At 40.8% G+C, this 18,893-nt stretch overlaps 2 protein-coding genes across 2 annotated transcripts in view; one reads left to right on the top strand and one right to left on the bottom strand.

Annotated features, from left to right (window-relative positions):
• Positions 1 to 18,893, bottom strand: part of LOC108149850 (irregular chiasm C-roughest protein) — a 126,952-nt gene that overhangs the window by 45,490 nt on the left and 62,569 nt on the right. The window lies entirely within an intron of this gene.
• LOC108149852 (parafibromin) lies at positions 6,366 to 13,801 on the top strand. Its single transcript, XM_017277729.2, has 2 exons — positions 6,366 to 7,341; positions 7,802 to 13,801. Exons 1-2 carry the CDS (start codon positions 6,586 to 6,588, stop codon positions 8,141 to 8,143), a joined length of 1,098 nt encoding a protein of 365 aa, XP_017133218.1. The 5' UTR covers positions 6,366 to 6,585; the 3' UTR covers positions 8,144 to 13,801.

Raw genomic sequence — 18,893 nt, 5'->3', positions numbered from 1 at the left:
CAATAATCGGAGCGGAGCGGAGGAGAATGAGAGGCTGATGAAGAAATAGCCGTAATGCTTTGCTTATTACCTTCCAATTCATTAAACGTGCCGTCAAGCCGACCAACCACTTCTATCCTCCTTTAGCCCAAAGTTCCCCCCTCAAACGGGTCAGCCCTTTTCACTTTCGCATTGATGTGTAAGTGGAAAAACTGCAGAGGTTTTTCCGAGCCTTTTGCTGAGTGATTGAGGCAGCAAACTATGTGTGTGGGTGTGTAAGTTTTGATTGTCTCTATGGTTCAGTGATTTTTTTGGTTTTAAAAAACGAAAGGTGGTTGAGAAGTGATAGGGATAAAGAGTAAAATACAGAATAAAAATTAGGCAGCCAAGTGATATGATTTAAGTCACAGAATAAAATTATTAGCGATAAACAACGATCATAGAAAAATTTGTAGTAACTGCGAAATATCTCATAACAACTCAATAACAAATTAAATATTTAATTACCTAGTAAAAAGGATAAATGACAACTTAGTTGTTAACAAAATATATAAACTTCTTCATAGCACACAAAAGTTATAATAATGATGAGTTAATTATATGGTCTTGTGGTGCAAGCCATTTCTGTCACAATGTATTATTTCGTTTTAATGATGCCAGCTTGTTTTTTGGCCAGCTTCCATAGCTACCATTTAAATCAATAAATCACTCGAGCCCCCAGCCTGATTCGTTAGCCTAAGCAAAAACACCCATTCAGAGCTGAAATAAGGCCAGACAACAAAGCACAAGCTGACCCATCCAATTCCGATTTCACTGGCCGGCACATTCAATCATTTTTACACCCTCCAGAGCCGGGTCCTATCAGGCGTAAATAATCAGAAACGTTGGCTAAATAATAAATACATGTGTGTGAGTATTTTGTCTGGTGCTTCCTTGGGTCCATGGTCAGTCCTCTGCTGACCAATCAACTGGCATTAATGGCGGGGCCCGGCGAGGCACTTAGACTCACATCGAGTGGCATGAAAAATGATGCAGCCGACTGCCACCTTCCACCTTTCTCAAGCAACATGAAAATAAATATTAAATAATCATTTATTTTCACAAAAGATGTCTACGGTATTTTTTTCCATTTATTGTTTGCTTTTATGTTTGTTTGCCTTCACTTACATATACCTCTCCCTCGGTACAACGGTGCGTATGCGCGTTATGCCGTAAGAGGTGGAAGCGCCTTCCTGCTTAACGCCTCAATGAATTGGCTTTGGTTGTTTTCGTGATTGTGATGGTGGGGATCTGTAGCCCGAGGATTCAGGTCAGCCTATATGGCCAGCGGGAGTCTTAATGGTTTTTTTGTAGGATGTATTTTGGAAGCTTTTAAACGATTTAATAAACCAAAATGTCGTTTACCTCGATATTTATCCTGTCTTTAAACGAAAAATTATTGCCACGCAGCTTTATTTTATGGAGCCCCAGAAATATTTTAAATAAGCCGTTAAAATTTTAACTTTTGTTGGCCATTTTAGTGTTCACTTTCATTCTCACCGCTCGCCATGATATCTATTTGAAAGCAAAAACCATAATTTCCCACTCGCAGCATTCCCCATGCATTCCCCTGTCAGTCGAAGCCGCAAATGCGGAAAAGTGTGCTAAATGTTATGCGAATATGCACAAATTTCCGGCAAGGTGAGCTGAGTTGAACTAAAAAGTAGGTGCTCGACAAAATAAATTTTAATAAACAGTGCGCATACATCAAACGACAGACACACGCACTCACGTACTCGTTGCCACAAACACTTGTGCACGTAATTGGCGGCAAAACAATTAGTAGCATTTTACAGTTTACAGTTGCTGCACATACCATATAGCGCTCTAAAATATTTTGCACGAAACTGCACACGAATGTGCACTCTGAAAAAAAATTAACGTATTATAAAGGCAATACTCCAATTTCAATATTTTAAAAAAGAAGAACGGAAGCTAATTGTTGTTCAAACGTTAAACTAAAAATAAATGTTTTGCCCTATTTTTAGCCAGTTGATCAAATTAGATTGTGGAATTAAAGCATAAAAGTAAGTTTTTCAAAAATACTAGTTGCTCAAATTCAAACATGTTGTATATCATTTGGGGGGTAACAGAAGTCACAAATGTTTTAAAAATCCTTTAAATAGTTTCCAAAAGTATTAACCAATAAAACCTAAAATCGTCTTTCAAAAACACTCCAACAAACTTTTAAATTTAAAATATATTATTGCGTTTTCTCAAATATCTTTATAACTAGTTTCAAACCCTGTGGCACCCCCAAGGACATACTTAACATCAGGTTTAAATTGTTTTTAAGTGTATGCAGAGGCAAATGTTGCAACAAAAGCAGACGGGCTGACTAAGTGGCAGATGTGATGAGCTTTTGGCCATGAGCCGAGACAGACTGTCTGAAAAGGTGAGGGCAACAGTTGGCAGGTGAACTGGGGAAAGCCCGAAAAGCGTTGAAACTTTTGACACACTTGGCAATTGAAATGCATTTGAAGAAGAAAAAAGGCCATCCACTGGCTGTAATAAATTACGGTAATTTAGGGGAAGCGAGAGATACATAGACATTAGCATACGTGCGCATACTGTTAAAGAGAGAAAGGAGTCAAAGGAAGCAAGCCATATGTGTGTCGCAATTTCCGTTTGAAGTGCACTTCCTGCCAGCTTGCAAATGTCAAGAGAAACGACTCGCACAGACACTCAGAAAAAAAATATTTTTTCAATTTGTTCACTGTATGGCGATTAAGTTTTGTACAGTACTTTTCGTCTTAAGAAAATTTTTAAGTATTAAAAATAAATATTAAAAAGATAAAAAAATTTGCTAAGTTTTTTAACAACGTTTGCTAACTTTTTAAAGTGCGTGCAGTTGCTCCTGCTCGTCAAGGCTGACTCCTTGATTGCCTGCACAAGTTCTCTCAAAACGAGAGACTGCACTCAACGATGGCTTAATGGAAAAGTTCCGAGAAGAATGCATACATATGTGTCCTAGTTGGGCCGCCGCATGATTAAAGCCTGAAACTTATGAACGCTTTGAAAATCTATATAAATATTTTGACATAACCCATTGCAAATAAATTCCAGAGTTTCCGCTTAATTTCGTGTGCTGGCATCCGTTCTATGAATTCAATTTTGTGGGGAAGTTGCAACAGCTGCTTGGAGTTGAAGAAAATCAAATTGAATAAAAAAGTTTCTCTCTGGCCAAGTGGCCCCTGCGGGCGGAAGTGCCAAGAGTCGGACCACATGGCGAATGCTTGATATTTCGCAAAGCGAGATGACAGGCAGCAACTGGCCACTTGAAGTGCAACTGTTGCACATCAAACAGACATCAAAATGTGCAAACATGATGGAGAGACAGCCAAGTGGACACGCCGGCAATGGCAAAGAAAGATACTAGAAACAGATTGCAGCTGCGGCTGCAGTTGTCGAGTTCTTTAAAAAACTTTGAAAAGGTTAGTGGACCCCTGCATTCTTTTCAGCTGCACACACTGAATGTGCGCGAGCACAGTCGACAGGACAATCAAGAGCACAAGCAGACCTCCAGTTCATATCCTGTGCAGCCTGTCTCTGTTATTTGAAGTCGTCTCAATGTGGGCGAGACTCGTCATGGTTAACAATTCGATCGGAACTCGAGGTCCTTGTGGCGACACAAGGGGACAGTATGTCATTGAAATTGATCAGCGGACCTGACCCTTCCTGCCGACTTTATTTGCCCGCTTAACGAGCGTATTTCCATTCCTCGTCAATGGCTTCATTGCACCTTCAGCCGAAGCCAATCTCATTTCCATTAAATTGTCCTGGCTGGCAAAATGAATCTGCTCCGAAAGCGAAAACATAATGAAAATAATTCGCCAAGGAAAGTAATAAAATGTCGGCCTTGAAGGGGGCCAAGCAAACACATGGACACAGAGAACAAATTCGACAACAACTTTCTGCAGTTTGTAATAAAAAACTGAAACGAATTCATAGATTTATTAAGAAAAATGCTTAATCGGCTTCAAAAGGTTTATTCTTGGATATAAACTAAGGTAAAATTTAAAAATTTATTGTTTTTTACATTGTAAAAGTAAAACCAGCGTTTGCTCATGTTTATATCCTCAATAATAACTGAAAATTTAAATTAACTTAACTTTAAATTTAATTAATAAATATTTTAATAATAAAAAGCCTTTTAGACCTTTAATATTCTAAAATATTTCTCGCTTATATCTCTCTGTGTATGTACTATATGCAAGTGAGTTTGGGTGTATTGTACGTGTGATTTCACATGTGTTTGTGTCTCAATGGCGCTTTATAGTGATGTCGTTGGTCCTGTCCTCGTATTTGTTTAGCCCGGCATTTTATTTTTACTGTTTATAAGCTGACAAAATTTTTTTCTCTCCTCTCACAGCCTGCACAATAAATGATTCGACCCGGTCCGTCCCGTTGAGGGTCGTGCGCCGTAAACGGGCCAATGTTGCGGCCACGTAATAAAACGAGAGAGCCACAAACAATAATTGGCCAGGGTCCGTTTGTGGGGGAATTTTTGATGGCCTTGTCTTGTCACTGAGGCGAAATTAGTTGCCAGTTGCGTGGGAGGATCGCCCAAAGGCATCCAAACTTCACTTTTTTCTTTCCATTTGCCTTCTGCTGGGTTTCCCTTGCTTTGATGCGATTCCATGCAGTTGAGTGCAAAACGCTGGCCAACGATGATTCCATTTCCCCGCGGCCAGAATGGCTATGCGTGGTCGCATTCTTCTCTGATTAAATTTGAAGTTATGCACTCGTTTCTGCTGTCCGCTTCGCTGACTTAACCAGAAACGAATCGAGAACGCAAGTCTGAATGCGGCAAAAAAAAGGCATTTCATATCTATGTCAGTGAGCCATTGTTTTCAATTTCAATTCCCTTGCATTGTTTTCGGTTTCCATGGCTTTGGGATCAGCTCCTGTGGCGTTCCTTATGTGGACTTTTTTTTATTTTTGGTCCATCCAAAAAAAATAAATTTCGAAATTTTCCGACTACCTTGAAACTACCTCCCAATGCTCTCCATTTACTATCCCATTTTTTCTGTCATAATGTCATAAACTTAATTAGTGCCGAGCCGAATGAGCAATCAGATGATCCTTGCCATCCAGCCGCTTTAATTAACATGCCAAAAAGGCCGTAGACGTAAGGTGAACCCTCGGTTCATCGCATTTTTTATGCCGCATTCTTAACGTGGCAAACGAAAAAAAATGCCGGAGAATGGCAAGAACCACGCCAGTTGGCAATACAATTTGCCGTGACAAATGCGGCCATAAACAAAAATGGCGACAACGATGCCGCTGCCACCGCCACCGACATTCAGCCATTTTCTAGTGCAGCGCCGACAAAATGGCTGCCACAAGAGGAGTCTGGATGAAAATTTCATTTCACAGGCAGCGCGATGGCTGCGACCTTTTACGGTATTTATCACACGCGAAACGAAACCCGTCTGCCAGCCAACTTCCATCCGCTCGTTTTCGTTTTTGGTAATGAAATTTCGCTTTAGCAATTACGGGCTTCCCCGGGCTATATAGCCGCGATAACTGGGGAATCGAGGGGAGCCGAGCTTAGCCAGCTAATAGCTTTTGAGGCTGGCTGGCTGGTTGACTGGATGACTCGATGGATGCATAAATTATGATGGGAGCACGAGTGGCCCCCTTGCAGAAATCAATTTCAGACTTCGGCAGCAAAACAAAGCGAAGCGTTGCTGGAAAAAAAAATAACGCAAGAAAGCCAAAGAAGAAAATAAAAACACAATTTATAAAAATATTTTCATGCCTAGCAGCTAAAATGTTATTAAAGTCAATAACATAAAGCCGGGGACAATTCCTTCTGCGAAGCTCTCCCGGAGTGAGGGCAAAAACTTTGTCAAATAAAAATAGCTTACAAATAAAAACAACTCGGGGCGGAAAAATAAAAATCACCGGAGAGAAGGGGCGAGGCAAACAACTGACCAAGGCAATGTAATAAAAATAAATAATGGCTTTGACAAAAAATAAGCGATGGCTGCGAGAAAGTTTGAATATTTATGAGTTTTTTATGTGCCAAGAAAGGAGGTAACCAAGAAAAATGTCAGCCTCAGAAAGGGTGTTATAGAGTGAAGGCGACAACTGCTTTAGATTTCGCTATTAATAATTTAGCAGTCATTAATGAAAGAATAATTTGAATAATCTTGTTTCGACAGATACGCAAATTATCAATAAAAATAATTGTACTTATTAACTTCAGTTTAGAAATGACAATCTGTCTAGCTGAAAATAAAATTTAGCTACAAGTTTTTTTTAAATTTGTTTGTCTATAATCCGTTTTAAAATAAACAAAATATTTTTTTTGATTTGAACTTTTAAATGCTTAATACCTTAGACACTGTGATATCTGATAAACAAAAATAATCAGATTAATCGATAAACTGTAGGTTACTTGGCAGTCCTAGCACATTAAAAAAAAATGAAAATATAACGAGTAGGCCTTGACTTTTCTTTTGAAAAAATAGCACGTAAAAAACTGCCTTTGTCAGAATCGGAGTTTGATTCCTTTAAAATCAGCTATCGAAGTGTAATAACGTACTAAATTCTTCTAAAATGAACGGCAATTGGAAGACTCTCGACCAGACCATGACTGTCGAGGCCATTGCGGCCATTAAGTCCAAGCGTTTGGCGATGAAGAACGTACTCGATGAGGAGGGCAAGCGCAAGAGGATGCTGCAGCGCAAGACGGATCGCCAGGAGCAAGAGCAGCAGGCGGAGATTTGCCGGCGGGCCATGGAGCGCGAGAGGCAGCCTCGCAGCCGCGAGGAGCAGCTGCTGGGCAAGAAGAATCTGTCCGGAGTGCTGCAGTGCCTGGCGCTCTTCTACGAAGCCGATAGGAGTCGCCAGGTGTCCAAGCTGGACGAAGTGCCGGTGGTGCCGCCCCAGCTGAAAACAGAGGAACGGCCGCCAAAGAGCAAGTACAATCGCTACGACCAGGAGAAATTCCTCAAGGGCCAGCAGGAGTTTGGCATCAATCCGCAGGGTAGTCACCTGGAGAAAGTGAAGTCCGCATTCGTTAGGCTTAATCAGCAGGGCAGCCACATTGAGAAGACCATGCCCACGAGCTTTAGTCCGAAAATAGCCAAGACAGCTGAGAATGTGGAGCGCCGTCTTAAGATCGTTCATTACCACGCCCGAATGCCCATAATTGTGGTTCCGCAGGCCCTGACCAGTCTAATCACCCTGCACAATGCCAGGCAGCTTCTGCAGGAGATGCGCTACGTCTCGGTGGAGCAAGCTCGCCAGAGCTACAGGCCCTCCAGGCCACCCCAGTTTTCCGACGAGGTCATCATCCAGCGACGCTTTCAGGTGGGTCAATACACAGAAAAACAATATCATTGTTTACCCACAACTAACCTAAATGGTTGAATTCGACGAGCTAAAAGCCAAATATTTGTTGAAAATTCTAAAAGAGCAATCACTCAAGTCCCAAAAGTTGTTTATCACGTTGGTCGAAGAGGACTACTATATATAGCTGCAGAATTGAAAATCTAAGGGTACACCCAGAGAAAAACCCCATAGAAAAATTATGCACACTAATATTGTTTCAAATCGAACAATTAAATTATAAGTTTTTACAAGGTTAAGTATAACATAATCAGTAAAGTCATTGGAAGCAGTCAGATTTGTCTATATATTCGTTTAAACTAAAAAAATTGTTTGATCAAACCTCCAAATAAGGGGAAATGCATAATCATAATGCTCAGTGTCCTACTAAAATGTACGCTTGCTAAGATTCTTATTCACTTTTATGAAATGCCATTTTCAGGACGAACTTGTGAGCTACCGGATCATCGACGTCGTGACCCGCCTGACCTCCGAGGAGTGGGTGCGGGTGGCCGCCGTGTTCGCTTTGGGTCCAAACTGGCAGTTCAAGGGCTGGCCGCTGGGCAAAAGCCTGGCCGACATCTTCCAGCAGGTGTGCGCCTTTCACCTGTACTTTAAGGACTCGCCGCCGTGCAAGGAGCTGCAGAACTTGCCGGTTAACATGCTCGCCCTGCCGCTGAACGAGCGGCACTCGGACTGCGGCATCCTGACGGAGTTCTGGAACAAGCTGGACCACCACATGGCCGTCCGTCACCGTCAGTTTGCGTTTGTAAAGCAGAAGTAGGGTGCTTACTTTCCCCTCGGCACACACACACACACACGGATAGAGATAAGCAGGGAAATCAATAAATGAAATTGAATAGCCCAGAACAAAGGACGAAGGACGTAGACCCAAACTCACATACACCATACACACTCACACACACATGGGGCATTGCTGCGATAATAAAAAGTGAACGGGCGCATCAGAAAAATATATCACGTTTGTATAAAAATCATATAAAAACGTTGCGAAAACTGCAAACTTGGCAAGAAAATTAAGAGCACAAACAAGTCGGAAAATGAGGGGAAAGGAGGGAACTTGGCACGCGTGAGACAAAAGCTAAATGACACACAAAGGAGCAGTTGTGTGTGGATGTGAGGGTGTGCCAGTGTGCGGGGGTGTACTTATGTAAGTCACTGTGCGTCCCACAAAACGTAAAGCTGTCAACGGCGTTCAGAGTGATGGGGAAAAACAAAAAATGGGGTGGCGATAAGGACAGGGGACCCACTAAGAAGGGCGGTGGGCGCAATAAAAATCACTGGGAAAATGGCAATTTTTATACACCACACACACACCCACACTCCCACATGTGCTTGTATTTAAATAAAATGCGTGCCAAGGCATTGGCATGTGTGAATGTGTGTGTGAAGTAGGATTTGAAGCAATTGGCAGGCGATAAAGGATGCCAAAAGGAAATGCACTAAACGATTTAACAGTGGAAAAAATATATGTATATATTTATATATTTATTTTTAAATTGGTAAAATAAAGTTCACAATTTGCTTACTTTAGTTTCATAAATTTTTGCAAATAGTAAATAGTTATAATAATCGATTTTCTACTTGGCCAATTTGTAGTTTGTCCCACTGTCTATCATTTACTGAGTAAGTAGCTTCAGCTACTCGTCTCTCCTTCAGATAATTTGCCAACTTACGCAACACGCCCTAGAAAACGGTAGGTCCTTTTCGTCCTGCTTCTGTGGGTGTGGTCGTATGTGGACAAATCGAGTTTCGCTGCCAATATTCAATTTTATAAATTGAGCCAAAGTGAAAGCGGAAAAAAATGTGGGAAAGAAATTCAATTCGTGTTAGCAAAATGTATAAAACTTACGTATGAGGAAAGTGAATTTTCCACACGAGCTTGACGCAAAGTTGATTCAAGCGACAGAAGTTTGGATTACGTCATTGAAAGTAGGATGTTGGAGCTCCACAATTAAGAAGAGCCTTTAAGTTAAGATTTCTATTTTAGTATTTATTGCTTCTGTAAGCACAGTGGGTGTTAAACTAACGCACGAACAATAAATTCACCAAATGGGTTGGCCATAAATATCCGAAATTTGCATTTTCCAAAACCCACACAAAATCTGTCGCCGCTTGGCTACAAGCCGGATTCAATTGCAAATGCCATCGACACAGATAGCTGGTCTTCCTCGCAGTTTTACTCCAACGAATCGGACATAATTTAGCCTCAGTTGACACTTACTTTGCAACCCAACTTGATATATCTCCTTAGCTAGCTTTATTTTTCAGGATTAAGCTCGCATTTCTCGCCGTTCGTAGTAAACAAGCTGCAGCTAATATTAATGAATTGACTGCTTAAGCGAGATTTTTGGATCGCAGCATGAAAGTCCTGAAAATTGAATCGATATCATCTGGTGGCATTACAGTTGGCTTAAACCTGATTACGCACTGACTGGCACAACTTTGCGCCCAAGTGCCCGAACACCTACACATGTGCCACGTGTCCATATACATGTACATATATAAATTCCCCTACTTACGACAGGACAAAGTTTTTACTTCACACCCAAGCGAGATTCGAGAGCTGAAAACCGAGAAGCACTTTGAGCCCCCATAAATCCCTTGGTTGCTGCGAAAAAGAACAACAAGCTGGACTACTAAACTATGGCAAAAGTTTGCAGTGGAAATCAGTAAAAAGTCAACTTTAGCATCCGTAGAATCGAAAGAAAGCTCCGCACCGAGCTCCGCGTTAACAACATGGCTGTGGAAGCCAAGTGGAAAAATCAACGAAAACAACCAGGCAATCGCACATGTCCGCATGGCGATGACAGCGGGAAAAGCGCAGCGATGACAAGGACCACAAGGACGATGTCCGCCATCTTGTTTGGCGCAGCTTGTATTGCCTTTGTATTCGCCATTGCCTGCCAATTGACAGGCGGCATTGAATGCAGCCTGCAATTTGCTTAAAGGACAATGATGACACACTAAAGAAAAGTATGTTTAAAAATCGTTTACAAAAATTGTGCCTAGAATTTATTATCGGACTATAAAAGTATCTACTGAAGCTAGATTTTAAAGTGATGTCCTTGCAGAGGCAAAATATGCTATAGCTTTATTTAGACAATTCTATTAGCTTTAAAACAAGTCTGTACTCCGAGAAGACCCAAAAAACCACATGTCTTACAATGTTTATAATGTAAAGAATACGAATTGAAACCAAAATATCTACAAAATGATTCAAGACAAAAGAAATCCACGACTTAACTCATATCGTTTTTGTATTGTGCGAACTTAAATCTTTTCGAAAAAATTACAATTGAGAAAAGGCGACACCTTGTTGAAAAATATAAAATATGCCTTTAAAATATGCCTATCTCGAAAAGATGGTTGAAATATAAAATATTTTATTTATGGCTTATTGGAAAGCGATATAACTGCGGAAATATTATATGATGGAATATCATATTATCAGAAGAGGGGAAAAGGTAAAAGCTGGTTAATTGCAGGATGTAATATCGTAAGCCTGACGCACGCCTTTCCAAGTGGCTTTCCATGTTGGCCGTATTTACATTGCATGTGGCAGTCGGGGAAAACTGTTGCACCCTCGCAAACATTCATCCGCCCGGGAAATCCGATTTTAAGGGGTTCAGCGGGGCTGCTTGGTGGTCAGCGTTTGCCTCGGCTCGCCCAACTTTTCAACTTGTGCCAATCAAACAAGTTCAATAACGGTAATTAACAGTCCAACGCAAATGCAGTTGCCATTGCTATTGCTATCGCTATTGCTATTGCTATTGCTTTTGCAGTTGCTGTTGCAAAATGACGGGGCTGAGGGTGCAGTGCCTGCAATTTGCGAAAAGTTCAAAGCTATTAGCATGTCCGATGGCTCAACCTGAACGGATGTCGATGTCGAACCGACTGCTGTTTTGCGACGACAGAAGTTTTCCCCCCAACTGTCGGTTTTCCGGCCTAATGGTGGAACTGCCCGCCATCAGTTAAAGGCTATTAGCCATGCTCCCGGAATGGAGAAGCCTGGTACTTGTGGGCGGAAATATACGACAGGCAGTCGGTTTCGTCATTCTGGCCGGGCACGCCGGCATTGTCCCACTGTATGGCTCTTTGGACCACTCGGCATGTCAGTTTTGATTGAACCTGATGGACCCGCTAACTCTCTAATCAGATTTAATTGTGAATGATGTATAGAGCCACTCGCCAGCGAAAGTCGTCTCTAATGGGTATTAATGAAAAGGTTGTCTGTGGTGGGAGGTTAATGTAAAGTGCGTCGCAGGCCTATTAAACGCACTGACGTCAAAAGAGAATACATCAGAATCTCATAGGCCTCAAGATGAGTACATTTGCAAGGGTAAAGACTCTTCAAAGTGATCCCACGCTCAGCTGAGGTTTTCAAGTTTTGACTTTAATATCTTAGGACTTTTATAACATCTTTAAAATTAGCTCTCATTAATTTGAATACTTTATTTTTTGTCCTTTAAAAAAATATGATCGATTGGATTACAAATATTTTTGATTTGATTACCAACTCAGTGTCTATTATTAAATAATTAAAAAATGACATTATATGGATATGCAAAGTAAAATAGTACATTAGTTTAGTAAATATATAATTTGCATAAAGGCTTCCCTCTAAAGATGTTTACGTATTTCAATATGTGTATTCCATGGTACCTCATGGCAACCAAAAAAGAACATAACCATGACGTGAGTTCCCTACGCTAAGCATAAGAGCTCATCCGTCTCGTATTCATATAATGCATTTCCCCGGGTTTTTCCTCATGTTTGCTCTAATAAACAGATAGTTGGCAATTGACTGCTGCTTGCGCTTGCCGTTGTTGCCAATGCGCCAGCGGATCTATCAATTTGTAACATTTTCAGGCTCCCACACCGACGAACGACTCTGAGGAGGAAAAGGAGATCAGGAATCCGGCAACCTGATGGAGAAAATCAGCCAGAAGAAGGGGTCTGGGCCATCGGCATCGCCTGGCAACTCCTTATTTTTTCTCCTCTTCTGAGGCAACTCCGGCAGCCACTTTGGCCACAGAACTTGAACATGAGTGCAATCAAATGTATTACATTTTGTGCAACTTAAGCGTCGGCTGAAGTGCCGAAGACAGCTGGCAAAGAGAGTGCGGACAGGGGATATGTACATATATATGCTCGTGCCATACATAAGTACATACATCGGAGGCAAGGGGGCAGCTTGGCAACTGGAATATATCCGCCGCTGGATGCAATGATTTCCTGAAAAACTCAAGTCTGGATGACTCAAGGCTGAGTCTGGATGAGGAACTAAGCAGATGAGGTGGACGGCAAAAGGAAATGTGGCACACATACAGAGGCGCCTTAGAGTATGCAACATGCGCCATAAAAATGGGCCAAACAAGGAAATTGCTAGAAATGCATTTTGTGGCTTATCAGCCGTGAAGGAAGAGCGAGCAGAGAAGAGAAAGGAAAGGAAAGCGGAGAGCTGGGAAAATCAATCGAGTTTGTTCGACAAATATCCGCTCAAATGGAAATTGACAGGAAAACCCGAAAGAGATAGGTACATTTGGCCAACGGGGAGAAAGTGCAGGGCAATTAGATGTCATCGCAGTTAAACGATTTTTAACTATGACAAATTCACAATGTTAGCTCAATTGGCCATAATGCCCTGATTGATGACAAGCTTAAATAGGCAAAGAGGGTGGACATGATATGATTATCCAACAATTTCCACTGCACTGTTTGCCAACTAATCAATGGAAAAGTCGGAAAAGCGGGCGATGCAACCTCCATTTCCATTTCCCGCCACACTTCTTCCCATTGCCCATTTTTTCTGACTCAATCGGCTGTCATTGTCCTTGGCGTTTGTCAAACAAAGCAAAAACTTGCTAAATTCTCTGCTCAAACAGTTCAAGCATGAAAAAATTTGGCATCGAGACGCATGGAAGAAAAGCCAGTGGGTGGTGGAAAAGCGTGTGGGTGGTGGTGGTGGGAATGACGAACGGGTGCGCAAAGTAAAGTAAAGTAAAGCAAAGAACTTTATACCTAAAAGGGATTTATTTGATGGCTTGTCTAACTTGTGCCCTTCACTCTTCACACGACCCGGCCACGCCCCTTACGCCCCAGCCAGCCCCAGCCCATTTCCACCCACACCCCCCGCCATACAGTCCCGGCATGACGTAGCACTTTTACAAATGAAGTTTTATAACTTTGCCTCCGTCTGATTTGTCAAAGAGCGAAAGAGACACGGCGCCCAAAAGTGAAATGCGACAAAATGGAATGAAATTAAATGCATTTTGAAAAATGATAAAGTTCTGGCCAACAAGAAAAAGGTTTCCCCTTTGGTCTTCTGTCTATCTTCAAGCCAAGTCGCTCAAATCAGTGTGGATAGGGTACGATTTAAGGTGTTTGATTTACTCACTGCTTCCATGTGCAAAAGGGTTGAACTTACCTGCAAAAAAAGAAGGTAATTTAATTAGAATTGCGATAAAATAGACAGAAAGAAAATATAATTTAAATCATTATGGATATGATTTATTAAATCGTTTTAAGTTGCCCGTTCAAATATGTTTTTTTATGTGCTTTTGTGTTTTTTAAATTGTTATATGTTGTATTTGGAAATAATTTAATAAATTGTAATTAAGTAAGCTATTAAAAAAAAGATTAATGTAATGCTAAATATATGTTTATTTATTACTTAGTGATATTTTTTTGGAAAACAATCTGTTTAATGATTTTAAGTCATTTTTAAAGCTTTTATATAAGACACCCCTTTTATATTACATTTATACGACCGCAATTAAGTTAAGCGCAACAAAATTAATTTGCAGAAAAGCATACGCTCATAGTTTTAAATGCTGGTCACATTTCATTTGCGAAAACGAATGTAGGGAACCTGGCTAAGAACAGATAATGATTAGAACTAACGCTGACATCGTTGTCCACAAGCTGTTGTAGCCACACAAAAGTAAAGAGAGAAGGAAAAAACTAATTTGACAAAAGTTTTCGCCAGTCGGAGTCAAGGATGCCAACTGTCGAATCCTGTGTGCGGTCGTGGTCCCTGTCTCCTGGTCAAAACTGCAGCAGCAGTACAAACATTTGCTTTTGGCCGCTGGCTTCGACTATTTCACAAAAGCGCATAATAATTTTCACAGGATATGAAAAAACTTTGAGTTGACTCTTCCGTTCGGTCGACAACCTGCATGTGTGAGTGCGAGCGTGTCCTGCGGCATGCCATTTGAATGCCACACTTCGTCCCGCTCGCCCCCCACTTCCCCCGCTTTCCCCACTTTCCCCACTTTCGCCACGCTGTTGTTATAGTAATTGGACAAGTCACTGGCTAAAGTGGCGTCAGCAGCCAACTGGCCACCATCAACGGCAGCAGCCAGGACGACACCACTTTTATAAACAGTTGCCAGCGTGTGTGCTCTGCTGAAATTTGCTAATTGCCACTGTTGTCTTGTCGCATATTGGGGATCTGCTGTCCCATTTGCCCATTATAAATTGTATTTTTAATTAAAAAATTATTTTCGTTGGATATAAATTATTTCTGAGAGGTGCGCAAAGATAAAATATCTCAAGAACTCATTAGTATTAACAGAAATGGAAATAGTTTTCGTGAAATAAAATTGGCAAAATGGGATGCACAGAAACGGCCTTTGAAACGGTGTCAAAAAGTATGCAATGAATAAAAGATCGTGATCTTTCAAAAGGACCTTTGGACTTAAAATGTATTGTGGCATAATCTTAGGCACCCTCCATCATTGAATTCGTTAATATCCAAAGTAAATACTACTACTTAATTATGTCTGCGAGTGAATAAATAAACAGTTCTACGTTCTTGTTGACTTTTATCAATCTTTGTTTTCGTTATTGCCATCCGTTTGCTTAAGTAAATAAATACTATTAGAAAGAGTAAGTCTCAAAGTTTAAACCTATTTAAGAAAAGTTACTTTTAAATGATTGTGGTAATGTGGTTTCCAGACATTCTTATTTATTTCTATGTGCAGCATTAGGTCACTATATGACTTAGACATTCAGTCATAAAGCCATAAACTATAAATTCGACATCTCACAATTTTTCTACTAGATTAGCTCCATCAGTTGGCATTTGTGCTGGCAGCACGATAACTCCACGGCTTTATGTCGTAAAGTATCCTTTTGGGGGTATCTAGTCGTACTTCTCCCTGGAATAACCTTATCCTCCTTTTTACTTTGTCGTAATGGCGACAGACTCGCCCTTTGAAATTTCTCAGTCACGTAGGGGTGGTGATGCAACCCACCTGCCCCTAGGTGCTCTTAGCCAGGCCAACACAGAGTGGAGTGGGCTGAAGTGGGCGCATAACTCACGCTTTTCAGCGCCAAAGTGCACTCTGCATTTTCCACCCCCGTTTCTTCTTATGCCCAGCTCAGCATTAAGCCAATAATAAATTTCTGCAACAATTTTGTGCCAAAGCTGCAGTTTGTCAGCATTAGCTGGCTGTAGTTTTCTATTCCCCAAAGAACACGCCTTGATCGGTATTGGAAACGCATCCTCTAATTCTGGCACTTCGCCGACATAAATGGATTTATAATTAACTGAAATTCTGCCTACTGAAACACTCAGAGCACAAGTTAAAATGGGGATGTTAAGGCGAGGAGTGGGTAAACTGGATGTCGAGAGATTACAACTTCGTTTGCTGCCCTCCTTTATGGCTTGTGTGGTGGCATGACAAAAGTTTTTGGTAGTCAAATCTTGGCATGTTAAGTTGTAGCTAACTTTTTGTAAACTCTAAGAAATCTTTGACGGCAAAGACGAGTGGAATGCCACAATACTCTGCAGGCGAGTGTGTGTGCGTGTGTGTGTTGTTGCCGGATAACTCTTTGTAGTTGTGTGTAGAGCATTTAATTAATGCAATCAGACCAAAACTCCAGACAAAAGACAACAGCTGGAAATCACACTTTGCAAACTGTGTAGGTTTTATTCGACATTAAAGATATTGTGATTACAAATATGGTTTGGAATTTTTGATCTTTAAAAATAAGTATGTACTTTGATTGTTGTGTATTTGTTTAAGAAGCTTTTATTATATTGACTTGGCTGAATATGAAGAGTTTTGAAATTAATAAAAAACAAAGTTCCATTTTTAAGACAACAACAAAAAGAGAATTCGACCATAAGCGTTTATATGCCTACCGCGTTGATAGTCGGTTTTAACACGTCAACCGGTTACTTTGGCAAATCCTTGTCACAGCGCAAACATATCAAGCGAAAGGTTTAAAGGTCACCGCAAATCATAATCGAAGGTATACAGATACGTCAGTAAATATACACAAGCACTGTTTGTTTTGACTTCGAATTAATACAATTTTGCCATGGCCTGCCCACAGCGAATTATCATAATGCTGGCTTCGAAAACAGCAAAATTTCCGCCCACTCACACGAAATACGCACATTTCTGGGGCGCATCAACCGAACTCATCCCCATCTCCATGTAATCGCACATGAACAGACATAATATTTACTGCTCTAATTAATAGTCACGTACACCGCCGGAGTTGGAGATCCTTTTGGTTTGGTGGGATTGCCGGCGGATTTAATGAGCCCCGGGCAGGGGCTTTGTGAGGACAAATGTTGGTCGTTTGCCCCTTGAAGTGGCAGCTCAACTCAAGGCTTAAGCTTTGATTTAATTTGATTTGCAGGGATATTTCTTGAAAGCCCCCAACCTAATATCTATCTGCCCCGAATTGCTTTGTCAGACTGAGCGCATTTCTTTTTTTCCTGCTGTTATTATCTTTGGCAGCCGCCAACGAACCGAAAACACCAAAACAACGTGACCGGTGCATCCCAATCCGATTCGCCCACGAATCCGCAAAAACCCAAACATGGAATTTGGAAATTCCTGTCTGGACGGGATTTCCTACCCGAGCAGTGCAGCGCATAAATGCAGCCCACTGGTGGCCATCCGCCCGATTATGCATGTCCCCTGTTTCATATTGATGATGGGCCCAGCACAGCCCTGAAAATAGACCCCAAAAAATAGTTTCGGTGCGGCAGAGCAACTCGGTTGCATAGTTTCGCTTTTGGCTTTGGTTGTGGGTTCAGAGTTTGAGTTTATTTTGCCAGGCAATTTTTTTTTTTTTTGCTTGCGAGGAAGGCTACCATTTTGCCAATTGGCTGCACCCATCTCCAGAATCCGATGTGTGTGGGAGGCGAGAGGAAATCCTGGCCAGCCTAGCACTGAGCCGCCAGCGATTGCCATTTCGCTTCTAATCAATTTTTTTGATTGCCAAATGAAAAGTCGACTGGCGGAGGCTTGAAACGACTTACGCAACAACCACTGGCTACCGAAAATACAGCGAAAAAATGGTGGAAAACAAGCCTGCCACAACAGGAAGATAGGTGGATTGGTGGTATGGAAATGAAATTGAATCGGAAAGATGGATTCGCCCAGATGTTGGCCCTTGGAATTGGCTCTGCCATCGCAGAAGAAATCTGGCTCAGCTGCTTTATTTCCATTCGAAATTTGCATTAATACAATACATATTTACTCGCCTCCGAGCTATTTAAACTCACTTTGATTTAATTAACATCCACATTTGCCCTTCTTTGATCCGGTTCAATACATGTTTTTTTCAGTTTACTTGTTTACTCTCTTAATTTGCTACAAATTTTTGCTAATTTTCTTTGTTTGCTTTGGCCAACACCGCCTCTTTTACAATTCCAATGTTTTCTTGTGGACTATTTATGTGCGTTTAATTGCAACTCATTAAGCATATTAATTAAATCGCCACATTTATGCAATAAAGCTGCGGTTATTCCGCAGTAGAAGGAGAAGAAGATAAAGTGCAAAAAAAATGTGGGATAAAATAGCACAAAAAGAGGTTGTCATATATTTCAATTTGCAGCAAAAAAATATTTCGCGCACAGACACAAACAATAGCGGCAAATTAACATGGAAGAACCAAACTGACGCAACAAAAAAAAATGAACAAGTTTAATATTTGCATATTGCAAAAAATTAAAAAAACCTATAGGGAATAAACGGAAGGGTGTCGACTAAAAAATACCTCATTTTCATATGATTTTTCGCAATGCTAACAATTCAAATATGACACAATTTAAAGTACCAAGACAAAAGTAAAGCCAATTTATATTTAAAACATTGTAGTCTTTTAAATACTTCAGTTTGAGTTCACTGAATAAACTTTTATTAATGCTGAAAACAAAAAATGTAAATGACTGCCAAACTATCATCTACGCTTAACTCCAAAAAAGGATTACCATAATGGGATTTATTTTGATGCGGACTTTACAGTGGGGGCTATTATATAATACAACTGGGTTGATTTACATTAAGTAATGCGCCAAAAATTACAGGCTTATTAAAAAAATCATGACCACAATTAAATAAAAGGAAAAGCTACAGAACAAACGAAACAGTAAGAATTAAATTAAAAACCAGAAATGGAATTTAATTAGTTTGCACTGGGTATAATGAGGATTTATTTGGCATTTATGAGTGCAGATTTATTGATGGACAGATGTAACAATC

Source organism: Drosophila elegans, unplaced genomic scaffold (assembly GCF_018152505.1).
Source record: "Drosophila elegans isolate 14027-0461.03 unplaced genomic scaffold, ASM1815250v1 contig_520, whole genome shotgun sequence".
NCBI lineage: Eukaryota > Metazoa > Arthropoda > Insecta > Diptera > Drosophilidae > Drosophila > Drosophila elegans.
Note: the sequence above shows the minus strand (reverse complement) of the source record. Positions and strands in the feature narration are given on the sequence as shown.

Coding starts and splice junctions, on each gene's coding strand:
- LOC108149852 (XM_017277729.2), top strand. CDS start 6,586: ATGAACGGCAATTGGAAGACTCTCGACCAGACCATGACTGTCGAGGCC. Junction 7,342..7,801: donor TCATCCAGCGACGCTTTCAG/GTGGGTCAATAC, acceptor TGCCATTTTCAG/GACGAACTTGTGAGCTACCG.